Source organism: Halichoerus grypus, chromosome 3 (genome assembly GCF_964656455.1).
Source record: "Halichoerus grypus chromosome 3, mHalGry1.hap1.1, whole genome shotgun sequence".
NCBI lineage: Eukaryota > Metazoa > Chordata > Mammalia > Carnivora > Phocidae > Halichoerus > Halichoerus grypus.
This window is the reverse complement of record NC_135714.1, coordinates 70964472-70978420: the sequence shown is the minus strand read 5'-3', so window position 1 is coordinate 70978420 and position 13949 is coordinate 70964472. Positions and strand designations below refer to the sequence as shown.

At 41.8% G+C, this 13949-nt stretch overlaps 1 protein-coding gene across 1 annotated transcript in view; it reads right to left on the bottom strand.

The window, feature by feature from the left end:
* PKD2 (polycystin 2, transient receptor potential cation channel) overlaps positions 1 to 13949 on the bottom strand; it is a 54423-nt gene that overhangs the window by 28793 nt on the left and 11681 nt on the right. Inside the window, exons 3-4 of the mRNA XM_078068940.1 lie at positions 3653 to 3786; positions 1834 to 2084 (exon numbers count right to left, since the gene is read on the bottom strand). Coding sequence (XP_077925066.1) covers positions 1834 to 2084; positions 3653 to 3786 — 385 coding nt within the window. The remainder of the gene's footprint in view (positions 1 to 1833; positions 2085 to 3652; positions 3787 to 13949) is intronic.

Below are 13949 nucleotides of genomic sequence, written 5' to 3'. Positions count from 1 at the left end.
TCAGAAGCACAGGGCTTAAGCTTTAAGGGGTGAATCAATGGTAAGGGAATGGAAGTGGCAAGTGAAGGCTATTCTTTCCTAAAGCTTGTGGAGTTCAAGGGAAGGAGAAATGGGAGTAACTTGAGAATAGGGTAGCATCAAGGGGTGGTTTAGATACATGGTGGTCCCTCCCATAGCGGAAATCACCCATTCACCCATGTCTCTGGTGGGTCTTCACTGAGCAGCTTTAGATACCAGGCAGTGGTCAAGGCTTTGAGAATACAGCATTGAACAAAATACCGTCCCTGCGCTCCAGAAGCCTGAATACTGATAAGGAGCTGAGGGCGGCCAGGAGCCACCCAACAGCGTAATTAATATGGAAGAAGCGATGTGGTTTAGTGGAAGAAACATGGGTTTTGGAGTCAGGCTGGTTAAATCCCAGCATGGTTCCATTTACGAGCTGTGATGCTTTGGGTAAGTGAGCCTCAGTTTTTTCATCAACAAAATGGAGATGACATGTATTTCAGGTTGTTTTGTGAAAGCAGATGAGATAACGCATGAAATCACTTCTTAAATACCATCTGGTAGTGGCTGCATCCACTTCTCTTATTAATGCTATGAGATAGAGTAAAATATTAAACCAGGTACTACAGTTTAAGGGCATGTTTATGCTTTGCAGGAACTAGAAAAAGGAGTAGAGCAAAGTCATTATCAAAGCCGGACAAAATGTTTTTCGGGATGATTCAATCCCTTTATGCTAAATCTTCTGACCTTTACTTAGTGTGTTCCTTATGGACCCTGGTACTAAATAAGGTATGCACTGGATGATAGACAAAGAATCTGATCATGGGAAGGCTGTCTGCCCCCACTGTATATTAACAAATCTGGAGTCTGGGTGTCTCAGGTCAAGACAGGGATCTAGATGAACTGAAAGAATTAGCTTAGTAAAGTCTAGAAGACTATTCTAACCATAGTGACTCACCCAGGGGCAGTGACCCTAAGAGGCCCACCTTGGGACAGCTTGAGAGCTCTTCTTATTTCTTTATAATAACTACAGTAATTCTAAAAGTAATGATTATCCTCCCCCCCTTTTTTAAAAAGATTTTATTTATTTATTTGACAGAGAGAGAAAGCATGAGCAGGGGGAGCCGGAGAGGGAGAAGCAGGCTCCCCGCCGAGGAGGGAGCCTGATGCAGGACTTGATCCCAGGACCCTGGGATCATGACCTGGGCCGAAGGCAGATGCTTAACCATCTGAGCCACCCAGGTGCCCGACTATCCTCCCTTAATACATAAGATGTTTTAAGTATGATTACAAAAGAACACCAAAAATCCCTGCAAATATGCACATGGACAATATATACTCAAAATCATAAACACACACTTGAGAGGACAGGCTTTAAAGCAGACACGAAACTGCCTCACAAGCTTATTACACACTTTAAATACCTGTACTTTGAACCAAAATGTATTTGTAAATGCTAGTAAAATGAGAATTTCTGTACCAGAATAGTTCTCAGTAACAACCTAGTGAATGATGTCACTGGATCTAGAAAAAAAGGATCCAGACATCTTCAAAGAAACCTCCAAAGACCCAGGTAGCTACTTTTGATGGGCCATGTGGTCAATAATTTAGCCTTTTGAAAAATATGTATGCAGAAGCTGAAGGGGGTAAAAAGTAGAAAAAGCTTGAGAAACCAAAGGCCAATTTGGCCATGGTCTTAACTCTATGCACTGAAGATTCATTTAAAGCATCTTCTCCTTGGTTAAGGGGTTAGAGGATGAATGAATGAATGAATGAATGAGTGAATGAGAAGCCAGGGCGCGCATGGCCGCCGGGGGCACAGACACTTACGCAGTTCCATTTCTTGGACCGAAAGGAGCTCTGTCTTCACTACTGACTGAGTAGACATCATAGCATTCTTTAATCTCATCTCTCAAGTCCTGGGGGATAGAACAGGATCCATTTCTGACTTTGAGTTGCCGGATACGTGGCACCCCTAACAGGAGGTTCTCGTAGTAGATGAAGCTTCGGTTGTCAGCTTCGGTTCTGTTGCTGGGCTGTGTCTTCCAGTACAGCCCATCCAATAAGGCACCTTCTGTGAACTGAAAGTGAAGGAAACATTTTTAAAAAAATTTTTGAAAAGCCCCAAGCTTAGCTTAGTAGCTGCTTTGCTCTTTCCTGGAATGTTTGTACGACCAACAGTTTGGCAACTCTGTAAACACGCTAGAGTAACAAGCATGGGTTTTGCTGTCAGAAAGATTTGGGGTGGATCTTGCTCCGTTGCTTGTTAGCTGTGAGGCCTTGAGCAGGATCCAACTTTGAGCCAAAGTTCCTGCATCTATAATATCCATCTTTGCATGGCTGCTACCCCGGTACCCAGTGGGTGCTTAATAAATGGCAACTCTGATTTTTGCCCTAGGACTAAAGGTCAGGGGTGTGGTTCACGTAAATCCACAACCATGATCAATTTTACTTTCCCTTATTAAAATAGTATCCCACATAATCATGGTTCCAAACTTGTTTGGAGAGGAAATATCTAGTTTTGATTACCAGTCTGCCATCTGGTGGATCTTTTAAGTGTCTGGATTATTTTGGCATATGGTGAACTCAGTAACTGACCCCGCCCCTGCCACTGCCCCTGCTTTTAGACCTTGGCATTCATTACCATGGAATTGTGTATATGGGAGAAGTCTCTTAGTAGTTGCACATGGGGAAGAAGAAGCTGTTTCTCAGTGCCAGCTTATTAGATAATTAGTAGAGATGGACTGATTTGCTCTGTTCAGGAGGGGAGAGATTCCTACTTTACAAGCGTGGTTTTGGATGCCAAGTATTTTTAGGCATAAGTATTTTTAGGCATCAGTATTAATGGGTTCATAAGGTCCAGTTTCCTCTATCTTTACAACCACCAACTCTGACTCCGGGGTTTAGTAAGAGTTTTAGAATGCATCTCCGCAGGAAGAAACAAGTCTTTCCTCTCCAGTTTCCCTCCCAGTTTTCTTAGGTTCTGAGCACCATGCCTCCCAGGTCAGTTTAACATTTCTCCTGTGGTATCTCTCATAGCTTATCCTCAGTTACTGTGTTGGCTTTTGTGACAATCTGGGAAGGGGCTGGGTTGAATTTCACATCAGAGATCTCTGAAAGAATGTGCCTGCCTTGTATCAGGCGCTGCTCTAGGGCACAGGCCATCATCAACAAGGAGACAAAAAACAAAAAACAAAGCAAGACAAAACAACCAAATCTTGCCCTTATGGGCCATATATCCTAGGAGATACTCAACAGACATTCAATGAATCATGAATGACTGAGTGAATTATAGACGAGGGTGAGGAAGTGTCTGTCAGGCTAGAAACAAGTCCATTTTTCTTACTCCCTAACCATGTGTAAGCATGCTGATTCTTCATCTCCTCATCTGCCACCCGGGTGTAGTATCAGCCCTTACCTCGTATGGTTACTATGGGATTAGAAAAGGGAAGGTATGAAACACTCTGCACGGTGCAAGGCACATACAAGGTTCTCAATAGAACCATGACTTCTAACAACTCACCACAGCCTACACCTCATATGGTGTCAAGCACAAGGTGGATCCTATAGATACTGCTGACTTGAAATAATGAAACCAAATGAACAATTTTCAATGGTAAAGAGGTACTTTGAAAGTCATTTGCAATACCTTCCAGAAGTCTTCCATTGAAGAAAGAGTTTTAAAGTTTGTTTTCTCTGTTTTGGACACTGGGGTGTCTAGGAAGAGTTGTGACATTATCTGGGTATAGTAGTACACACTGGAGCTCATCATCCCATACGTCACTGGAACACAGAAAAAGCCACGTGAACCCTGTGGGGGAACCCACGCACTCACTCACACACTCCCAGTGGATGGGCAGGCAGCCACAAACATTCTGCTGTGTCCCCTGCCTTCCTTCCCTTTACCATTCTTCTAGGATCTCTCCCTAGCTCTTGGGCCTATAAAAGAAATAAACTCACATTGGCTTATGTGAAACAAAACTGGCTTACTACAGAGCATCAAGTGAAGATCAAGCGCCTTCACTTGACATCTGGGACATGCCTATTTAACCTAACGCCCCTCCCGCCATCAGCCCCTCCACACAGTGAGGCCGCTGCTGGATTAGTCCCTCCAAGCAGTGAGGCTGCTCGGCACAGGCCCCTACAGAGGCCAGGCCGCACTCCTCGTCCTGTGGCTGGGCACGTGCTGTCGCTCTCCCTACGATAACACGGGCAGGCCGCTCTCTCTTCCGTACCAGCTCTCCATCCTTCTCTGCTCTGCACCATGAGGCTGACTTCTCCAGACTGTACCACATGGGCTCCCTTGCCCTTTGATTTCCCATGCATTTGGCCCAGGGGAGGCTGAACAGGCAATCTGCGGGCCTGAGGAAAGAGAGGTTGGGTTTGCTCCCACCACCCTTACTCCATTCCTTCACCACCTGGATGCAGCTTGGCAGGACACCCTCCAACCTTGGCCACAGCTGCTGGGAGAATCTCCCTTCCCACAGCCACGCTGGGTTGATGCCACGCCATTCCCTCCCCTTGTCCCCTCAGGTCTGGAGGTGGTATCTGTTCCGAGGGCCTCACTCCCCTTGCGGGTTCCCATAACCCTCCCCACTTGCGGAAATAGGCCCTTCATTACATGTTCTTTAAATTTTGAGTTTTGAGTTTTCCATCTCTTTCCTTCCAGAATGTACCCATCTGCCTCCCATCTACCTGTCAAATCTTCTATGGAACCCTCTAAACCCAAGCTACATCCCTGCCATGAAGATTTGCTGATTCTATCAGCCCATTCCGAATGGTCCTAGAGGGAGATGGGAAGATAATTTACAGGCTCAGTAGGTTATAGGAGATGAGAGGCTGAATCCTGCTACTTACAACGTGACCTGTGCAAGTTGCTCAAACTTTTTCTTTTTCTTTTTTTTTTTTAAGTTGGGGCTTGAACTCACAACCCTGAGATCAAGACCTGATCTGAAATCAAGAGTCAGATGCTTAAGTGACTGAGCCACCCGGGTGCCCCAACCTGCTTAAACTTTCTTAGCTTCAGTTCCGTTTCTGTAGGATGGGAATAATTAGCTATCCCATAGGAGTTTTTGGTGCTTACATAAAAATAGTAACTAGGGGCGCCTGGGTGGCTGAATTGGTTAAGCATCCGCCTTTGGCTCAGGTCATGATCCTGGGGTCCTGGGATCGAGTCCCACATTGGGCTCCTTGCTCAGCGGGGAGTCTGCTTCTCCCTCTGCCTGCCACTCCCCCTGCTTGTGCACGCTCTGTCTCTGACAAATAAATAAATATTTTAAAAAAACTAACTAAAAATTACCCAGTACAGTGGCTGAAACTTAAATGCCCAATAATGATGGTTCTTCCTCCTTAATTGACTTGCTATAACACATGTATTAAAAATTTCAGTACTTAATGAGAACTGTCTTACACTGGACTCTAATGATTGCATGTGCAATACGCTATAATTCTTGTAACTAACTGACAAAAAGCTTCAAGGGGAAACACTTCTCTTTTTTTTTTTTTTAAAGATTTTATTTATTTATTTGACAGAGAGAGACACAGCGAGAAAGGGAACACAAGTAGGGGGAGTGGGAGAGGGAGAAGCAGGCTTCCTGCGGAGCAGCGAGCCGGATGCAGGGCTCGATCCCAGGACCGGTCCTGGGATCATGACCTGAGCCAAAGGCAGACGCTTAACAACTGAGCCACCCAGGTGCCCCTCTTTTATACTTCTTTTGACTACAGAAGTTTTTCACTTCTTTTAGTCATGGTTCTCAATATCCAGCAGGTGATCAATACTCAGCTGACTCTGTAATAATCTTTAGGCATCACAAAATGCATTTAAAACCTGGTATTAAATGATTTGGGGATTAAGTGCTATTTAGTAAAATCTCATCCTCCTATAGCTCCCTTCCCCCCCTGAGCAGCATAGAAAATTAAGATTAGTTAAAAAGAGGAGTATATAATGATTATTTGTACAGGTCTGTGATTTATCTGTCTTACACAATTCACAGTGCTCACCATACCACATACCCTCCCCAATGTCTATCACCCAGCCACCCCATCCCTCCCACCCCCACCACTCCAGCAACCCTCAGTCTGTTTCCTGAGATTAAGAATTCCTCATATCAGTGAGATCATATGATACATGTTAAAAAAAAAAAAAAAGAAGATAGCAGGAAGGGAAAAATGAAGGGGGGGAAATCAGAGGGGGAGACGAATCATGAGAGACTATGGACTCTGAGAAACAAACTGAGGGTTCTAGAGGGGAGGGGGGTAGGGGGATGGGTTAGCCTGGTGATGGGTATTAAAGAGGATATGTACTGAATGGAGCACTGGGTGTTATACGCAAACAATGAATCATGGAACACTACATCAAAAACTAATGATGTAATGTATGGTGATTAACATAACATAATAAAGAAATTTTTTCATAAATGTACAATAAAGGTGAATTTTTTCATAGGGCATTCAGTACTTGTTTGGTCCCACAATTAGTCCTTACAACAATTCTGTTAATTAGATACTACTAACCTCAAAACAAGTACTTCTAATCTTCAGTTTAATGACCAAGCATTATTTAGCATCTATTTTCTGAGAAGCTGTCTGCTAAATACCAACTCTGTGAGGGGCAAGGAACGAAGCACCTGATAGTATTCCAGTATTTAGCGGGCCACGGCTTAAAATGAATACAACACTTTTTTCTATTGATCCTTCCTACTTGAGTATTGTGTTGACTTTTGCACAGCCACAGATATTGAAATAAACTGTTAAAGATTAAAAAAAAAAAAAAGCGGCGTAGATAATAGTGATTCAAACACAAGTGTCTTTTAAAGTCTACTGCAAGCAGTCAATGGATCAATAAATACACACAGTCACGAGGCTTATGTGCTCTATCTGGAGGGGAAGGAACGTTTTTGCCATCCCCTTAGTTAGGCTCCCTCACCTGTCCTCCTACGACCCACAAATTAGGAGAAGAAATTCCTTTTCCAGTGTTACATGACCTGCCACCTCTCAAAACTATATTGGGCCAGAGGTAAGGGTTTAGACTTCTAATCCATTCATATTTATGGGACAAAGCGCTTATGAAGATAAGCAAGGTGTGATCTCTGTCCTCAAGAAGAAAAGCCAGTAAGTTTCCCTGGGAACAGCACCGCCCACTCAACTCCTATAGAGGAATGGACAAGGTACTATGAGCTCTAGGAAAGCTTTCTGTGGATCCAGAGACAGCTGAGGAAACAAGGCTGATATGATGCTAGAGGAGTAGGGAAGGAGTCCCCAAAACCTAATAAGTAATTATGAAGCTGATTTTTTCAATTAACTTGAAATTAGAATTTGCTTTGGATTAATTAATATAGATCATTCTAAATTTTTTACCTGTGGGTTTTTTTTTTTGTTTAAAAAGAATTGTAACAAATGATTTAAATGTTTTGATTTATAAATATTCTAGTTCTATATGCATACATATAAATATTTTAGCCACTGATTAAAAATTTAACTCTTAAACAAACCATGAGAGACTCTGGACTTCAGGAAACAAACTGAGGGTTACAGAAGATGGGTATTAAGGAGGGCACATGTTGTGATGAGCACTGGGTATTATACACAACTAAAGAATCGATGAACCGATACATCAAAAACTAATGATATACTATATGTTGGCTAATTGAACATAATAAAAAAATAAAATAAAAAAATTTCAACTCTTTTGTTTTCCTATATTTTTAATATCGATTGCTTTTGAAATTCTCAGGACCTGTATGAAATTTCATGGCTTCACTAAAAGGGAAGTGATGCATTCCCTTGGCTATTTAGCACCATCTGTTGGACATCCAGAGAAACACTGTCATCTAGCTTTGAAGGGATGATTATTCTAACACATTCAATCAGCAAATATTAACTCAGTCCCTCCCTTGTGCCAGGCCCTGGGCTAGTCCATGGGATATCTTTGAGTGGTAGCTCCTTACGCTCCCGGAATCACCTACACCATGAGTCCACCTAGGTTGTAGCTAAAGGACCCCTGGGATTTGGAAGCAGAATGATTTGGGTTTGAGTTTCAGCTTTGCTTCACCTAGAATGTCTGCCTCCGTGGTCATGATAGTGGGTCTCGGTGTCTTGGGATCTCAGACAAATACTTAACTTATCTGAGCTTGAGTTTCATCAACAAGAAAGTGGGTATAATAACATCTAGGGCGGGATGCCTGGGTGGCTCAGCCGGTTAAGCGGCTGCCTTCGGCTCAGGTCATGATCCCAGGGTCCTGGGATTGAGTCCTGCATTGCACCGGGCTCCTTGCTCAGCAGGGAGCCTGCTTCTCCCTCTGCCTCTGCCGTTCCCCCTGCTTATGTGCTCTCTCTCTGACAAATAAATAAATAAATGAAATCTTAAAAATAACATCTAGGGCTTCTGCATAGTTCAATGGGAGAAATGTATGTGAAGACATTCTGCACGATGTCAAATGCAATAGAAATACAAGACTGTATCATCATTTTCTCTTTAGTCCCTGATGGAGAAGCCCACTTGGAAGGTAGCATTCACTCTTTAAATGAGCTGAATCATGAAGAAAAAAACTACAGGATGAAATAGATAGGCTTAAATGAGGAACAGAAAGGAGAATGTTAAAAAATATAAGGTAAAGGACAGATATATGTCTATGTGTATATATTTCTTCTATTCTATAGTCCTTGTCTTAACTTCCAAGTTCCCTTTTCCATAAAATAAGCCAGAATAAAAAATATTATCACAGCATCACCAACTAATCAGCATGAAATATAAATAAAGCTGTTTTAAAAAACATTCCTCATTTTAAAATAGCAATGGACAGGGCGCCTGGGTGGCTCAGTTGGTTAAGCAACTGCCTTTGGCTCAGGTCATGATCCTGGAGTCCCGGGATCGAGTTCCGCATCGGGCTCCCTGCTCAGCGGGGAGTCTGCTTCTCCCTCTGACCCTCCCCCCTCTCATGTGCTCTCTCTCTCTCTCAAATAAATAAATAAAATCTTTAAAAATAATAATAATAAAATAAAATAGCAATGGACACTATTTTATCCTTAATATTGTTGAAAAAATGTAGGCTCAAAGACTAAAAACACAGATGACTGTACTAAAAACTCCAAATCGTTAGAATAAAGAGCAAAGAAGAATTTTCCAATGTAACAACAGAAACACAGAAAATGACAAAAAATCCCCCATAAAAACCAAAGAAGCAATATTTTAAAAACCACAAGGGCAGAAAATTAAATTTTTTTAAAAAGATTTTATTTATTTATTTGACAGAGAGACACAGCGAGAGAGGGAACACAAGCAGGGGGAGAGGGAGAGGGAGAAGCAGGCTTCCCGCTGAGCAGGGAGCCCGACGTGGGGCTCGATCCTAGGACCCTGGGATCATGACCTGAGCCGAAGGCAGACGCTTAATGGCTGAGCCACCCAGGCGCCCCCAGAAAATTAATTTTAAAAGGATTAAGCAAACACAGATAAAACCAAGCCATCTCAAAATGAAAAATTGTTTTCCTCTTCATAACTCTTGGGCCAAAGAGGAAATCAAAGCTGCCACACAAATATAAATACCAGATGTAAAGACAGTAGAATCCAGTATTCCAAGGCCATCTGCCACAAAGTAAAGCCATCATCCTGACCAGGAAGCCGAACTCCTTTGCTAGCTCTGTGCTGTCCCACATCCTCACAGAAACACGGTAGAGATCAAATAAGATCAGGTATTTGAATAGACTCTATAAATGAAGAGTGCCAAATGCAAAGCAATACACATAAATCAAAGAATGATGAGGCTTGAGCTCTTGGAGTTGTCATACTAGGAATAGTTCTGGGTTAGTGAGCAAGAAGTACTAGTAAACAGAGAATGAGAATGGGCGAAGCTGTCAGCATTTAGTAAGAACATCTATGTGGCATCTCCGAGATGTGCCTAACAGCACCCCTTTCTCCCTCCCTGTGCTGAGGGACACGGATGCATGAACTAGTCTGACAATCCAGGGTGAGGAGTGCGGTGACTGAGGTGGGCCCGGGACCTCAGCACAGCTCCGGGGAAGGGCTAGTGGATAAAGGCTTCTCGATGGATCTGCCTCTTGAGCTGATCTTGAGGGATGAGGAAGAACTGAACAGACCAAGAAGAGGTGACAGCCTAGGCCAAGGCCTTTTTGAGACTCACGGTGGCTTGATGTGGTTGAAATAACAGGTGTTCACAGGGAGTGGCAGGTCTGAAGAAGTAAGCAAAGACGGAATAATGAAGTGCACTTTATTATGTAACGATTTTAAACTTAATCTTGAAAGTGAGGTGATGACAGTATGTTAAATGGAAGAGTGACCTGGGTTAATCTGGTTTCAGAGCAGCCTGGAGGCAGTGCCTGGGAGTCCTACTAAAAGATCTAAAAAGATTCCAACCAGTATGTGGTCTAACGGCATCTGAGTCATCTCAAAATTTAAATAAATCTTGTCACTCCCCTACTTAAAATCCCAGCTTCCCCCTCTAAACCCCTAACCAAAGCCTACCAGACCTACAGGGTCTGGCCCCTGACCACCTTTCCATCCTCATCTGATGGTACTCTCTCTAGTAACTGTCTTCACTCAGCTTCTGGAATGTTCTGAGCTCTTTCCTGCCTCAGAAACTTCACTCAGGCAGTTCTCTTCATCTGAAGGGCTCCCACGCTTGATTTAGGCCTCACAGAGGCCTTTCTCTGTAGGGGAATCCTCGTCCCCAACTGTTTTCTTTCATATCACTTCCACATTTCAGGGCAGGGCCTAAATCTGTTTTTAATTAACTTACTGAACAGTTGAATGAATGAATAAATGAATAATCCAGGATAGAGATGATAAAGGTTAAAATAGGGAAAATAGCGATATATGAAGGAAGGCAGATTTGAGAGGCACAAAAGAGGAAGAAGTAGGTGGAATGATCACACGAGAAGAATGAGGGGAAGCATCTAGAGTGATGCCCAGCTTTGGAGAGAGGCATCATGTGGGTGATGCTAACATGAGCCCAGAGAGAGAACACGAATGAAGCAAGTTTGGATGGGAAGGATGATGAGTGTGGCGTTAGGAACGGTAAGGATGAGACGCCTGGGAGATACACGAGTGGAGATGCTGGGCAGAAGCTGGTACAAGGTTTGTAGTTCCTGAGCTAGGTCTGGGGGCGCTTGGACTCACCAGCAGCAGGTACCAGTTGAAGCTGTGGGAAAGATCACCTGAGGGGAAAACCAAAGACCCAATCACAGAGAATACACTGGCTAAACACATTTCATAAAGAAAAAAACTAAGAAAGTGAATAGAGCAAGAAGAAACACAGGAAGAGAGGGAGTCCTGGAAGTCAAAGAGAAGCTTCTAGAAAGCCAAATGCCATAGGAGCAAATGCCAGAGAAAGCCTGGAAAGAGCCCATAAAATTTAGCAATTAAGAGGACCCTAAGCAACTCTGGTGAGGCGTTTCAAGAGGTAGAAGTGAGACAGCAGAATAAACAAGAGAGGTGAATTAAAGTTATTAAAACCTCCAGATATTTTAATCTAGTTTTGGTTAAAATTTGAAGGAAATCGTAAGTAACACTGTGATGGAAATCTTTGAGGGATAAAGTCTGTTGACACAAGTGCTTTTGCGAGTGCCCATACTGAGCTGGTTATTACTTTGCCATTTGAAACAAGAGAGCAAGATATGTAATATTTATATATGTTATCACAAAGACATAAAGAAGAGAAAGCTATGCACATGGAACGCAGGCCATGTTTAAATTAGTATTTATGCAAGAACATACATTTCTTGTCATTGTAGCTTTGTTCTCTTGAAAAGGACAGAGAGCTTTCCGGCCATAGGCAGTCTTTAAAAGTTACTTTCCGTGGGCTGCAAGCTGTGATCTTCAGACTGAATGTGTCAGCTGTTGGACTGTATGCCACCGGAAATTGAATTAGCTTCCCACCAATGTGATGATTAACCCACGGACTTTGACTTCCCTGACCTAGTCATCAACAGTTCATCTGCATGAATTCTCTTGCAATTAGGAAAACTATCTTTAGATTAGATAACCATCTTTGCAAGATTTTTACAAGTAAAATAAAATATTCATTTCTTTTTTATTGAGATATAATTGACTTGTCATATTATGTAAGTTTAAGGTATACAACATGTTGATTTGATACTATTCTTTTTTTTTTTTTTTTTAGAATACAAAGCAAAGCCTTCTTCTTCCAGAAATAAAGAGATGGAGACACATAGATTTCTTCATATAAGAGCTCTTCCTATCCCAGGACATATCATGCTGTATTATGATTGTGTTGTTCATTTCTCCAGTTTCATTACTTCTTTGGACACTGGTGAGTTTAAAGTTAAAGACTTTCTGAATCTAATTGATTACATTTTCTACTCTGTGAAATATGTTTTATTTTCTACTCCGGAAAATATTTACTGAGGCCTTGGTATTTTTCTCAGTGCTTTGTGGGTTATATATGTGTTAAAATATTAATCCTTTGTAATGTTTCTTCTAAGTATTCTTGAGAATTTTCTGCCTTTTAATCTTGTCTATTTTTTTTGACATATAGAAATACCAAATTTCTATGATGCTAACTCTACCAACTTTTCTTTATGATTTCATTATGTTTAAACAGGAAACTTGAGAAATTTTAACGGAGAGAGCAGAAAAAAAGAAGAGGCAAATGTACTTTTATCATAGATTCACCAAAGACTTCATTTGGTTTTTCCAAAGATCTTTAACAATACCATTAATCCCCTTCAAGTTCAGCATCTAAGTCACACAAAGAAATTCCGTGGCTCTTTATAACAGTAACCCATATATAAGTACGTACTTTGATGGTGGATTCATAGCAACCTTAGGTTTCAAGTAAGAATAAATTCTAAATTATAGAGAAAGTGGGATTATCTAGTTCCCATGTCATTTCTCTCCTCTGGGTTAAGTAGACTAATTTTAAAGACATAGGGCTTAGAAGTAACACTGATAAGATAGAAAATAGGTCTTGATGGGCACTTAGTTGCTTCAAATGAATGTCCAAACAATTCGAACCTATAGTTTTTAGAACCTACTGATGAAACAATTCAGCCATTGTCAACTATTTCTGGGAAGAATTTTGCTCGTACTATTCTTCACGTGACAGACAGTATCCTAGGATTTTTTGGTATATTAATCCCAAAGTTCAGAAAATATTTCTTTTCTTTTTTTTTAAGATTTTATTTATTTATTTGAGAGAGAGAGAATGAGTGAGAGCACGGGCAGGGGGAGGAGCAGAGGCAAAGGGAGAGGGAGATGCAGACTCCACGCTGAGCAGGGAGCCGGACAACTCAGGGCTCGATCCCAGGACCCTGAGATCATGACCTGAGCTGAAGGCAGACCCGTAACTGACTGAGCCACCCAGGCATTCCACAAAATCTTTCAAAATAAGTATTTCACAGATGAGAAGACAAGGGTTCAGAAAGGTTAAATAACTTGTTCAAGCTTACCTAGTATATAAGTAGTGGAGCTGGGATTTGAACCCAGATCTCTGTTGATGCAAAAAAATCTATACTTTTCCTACTATGCCAACTGCCTTCCAGAACCCTATCTACTTCATATCAAGAGCTTCCAATATGCAAGGCATACGGTTAAGTACATTATCTCATTTACCCACAGAGTAATACGCTTGATATTATTGGTCATTTGATATTGATATTGCTGGCAAGATTTTAAAACTAATAGTTAAAAAGATGGTTTTTGAGCAATGGGAAAGGGCTCAATCACTAGGAGTCAGTAAGGCTTTGTTAGGAGTAAATCCTGTCCGCTTATCCTCATAATGTTCATTTTTAATTTGGTCAACAGCTAATAGCAGAGGAATGGTGGAGTTATTCAGACAGGCATTTGAAAAAGTCTTTCTTATCCTATTTTTCTTTTTTTTTTTTTTTAAGATTTTATTTATTCATTTGACAGAGAGAGAGACCGCGAGAGAGGGAACACAAGCAGGGGGAGTGGGAGAGGGAGAAGCAGGCTT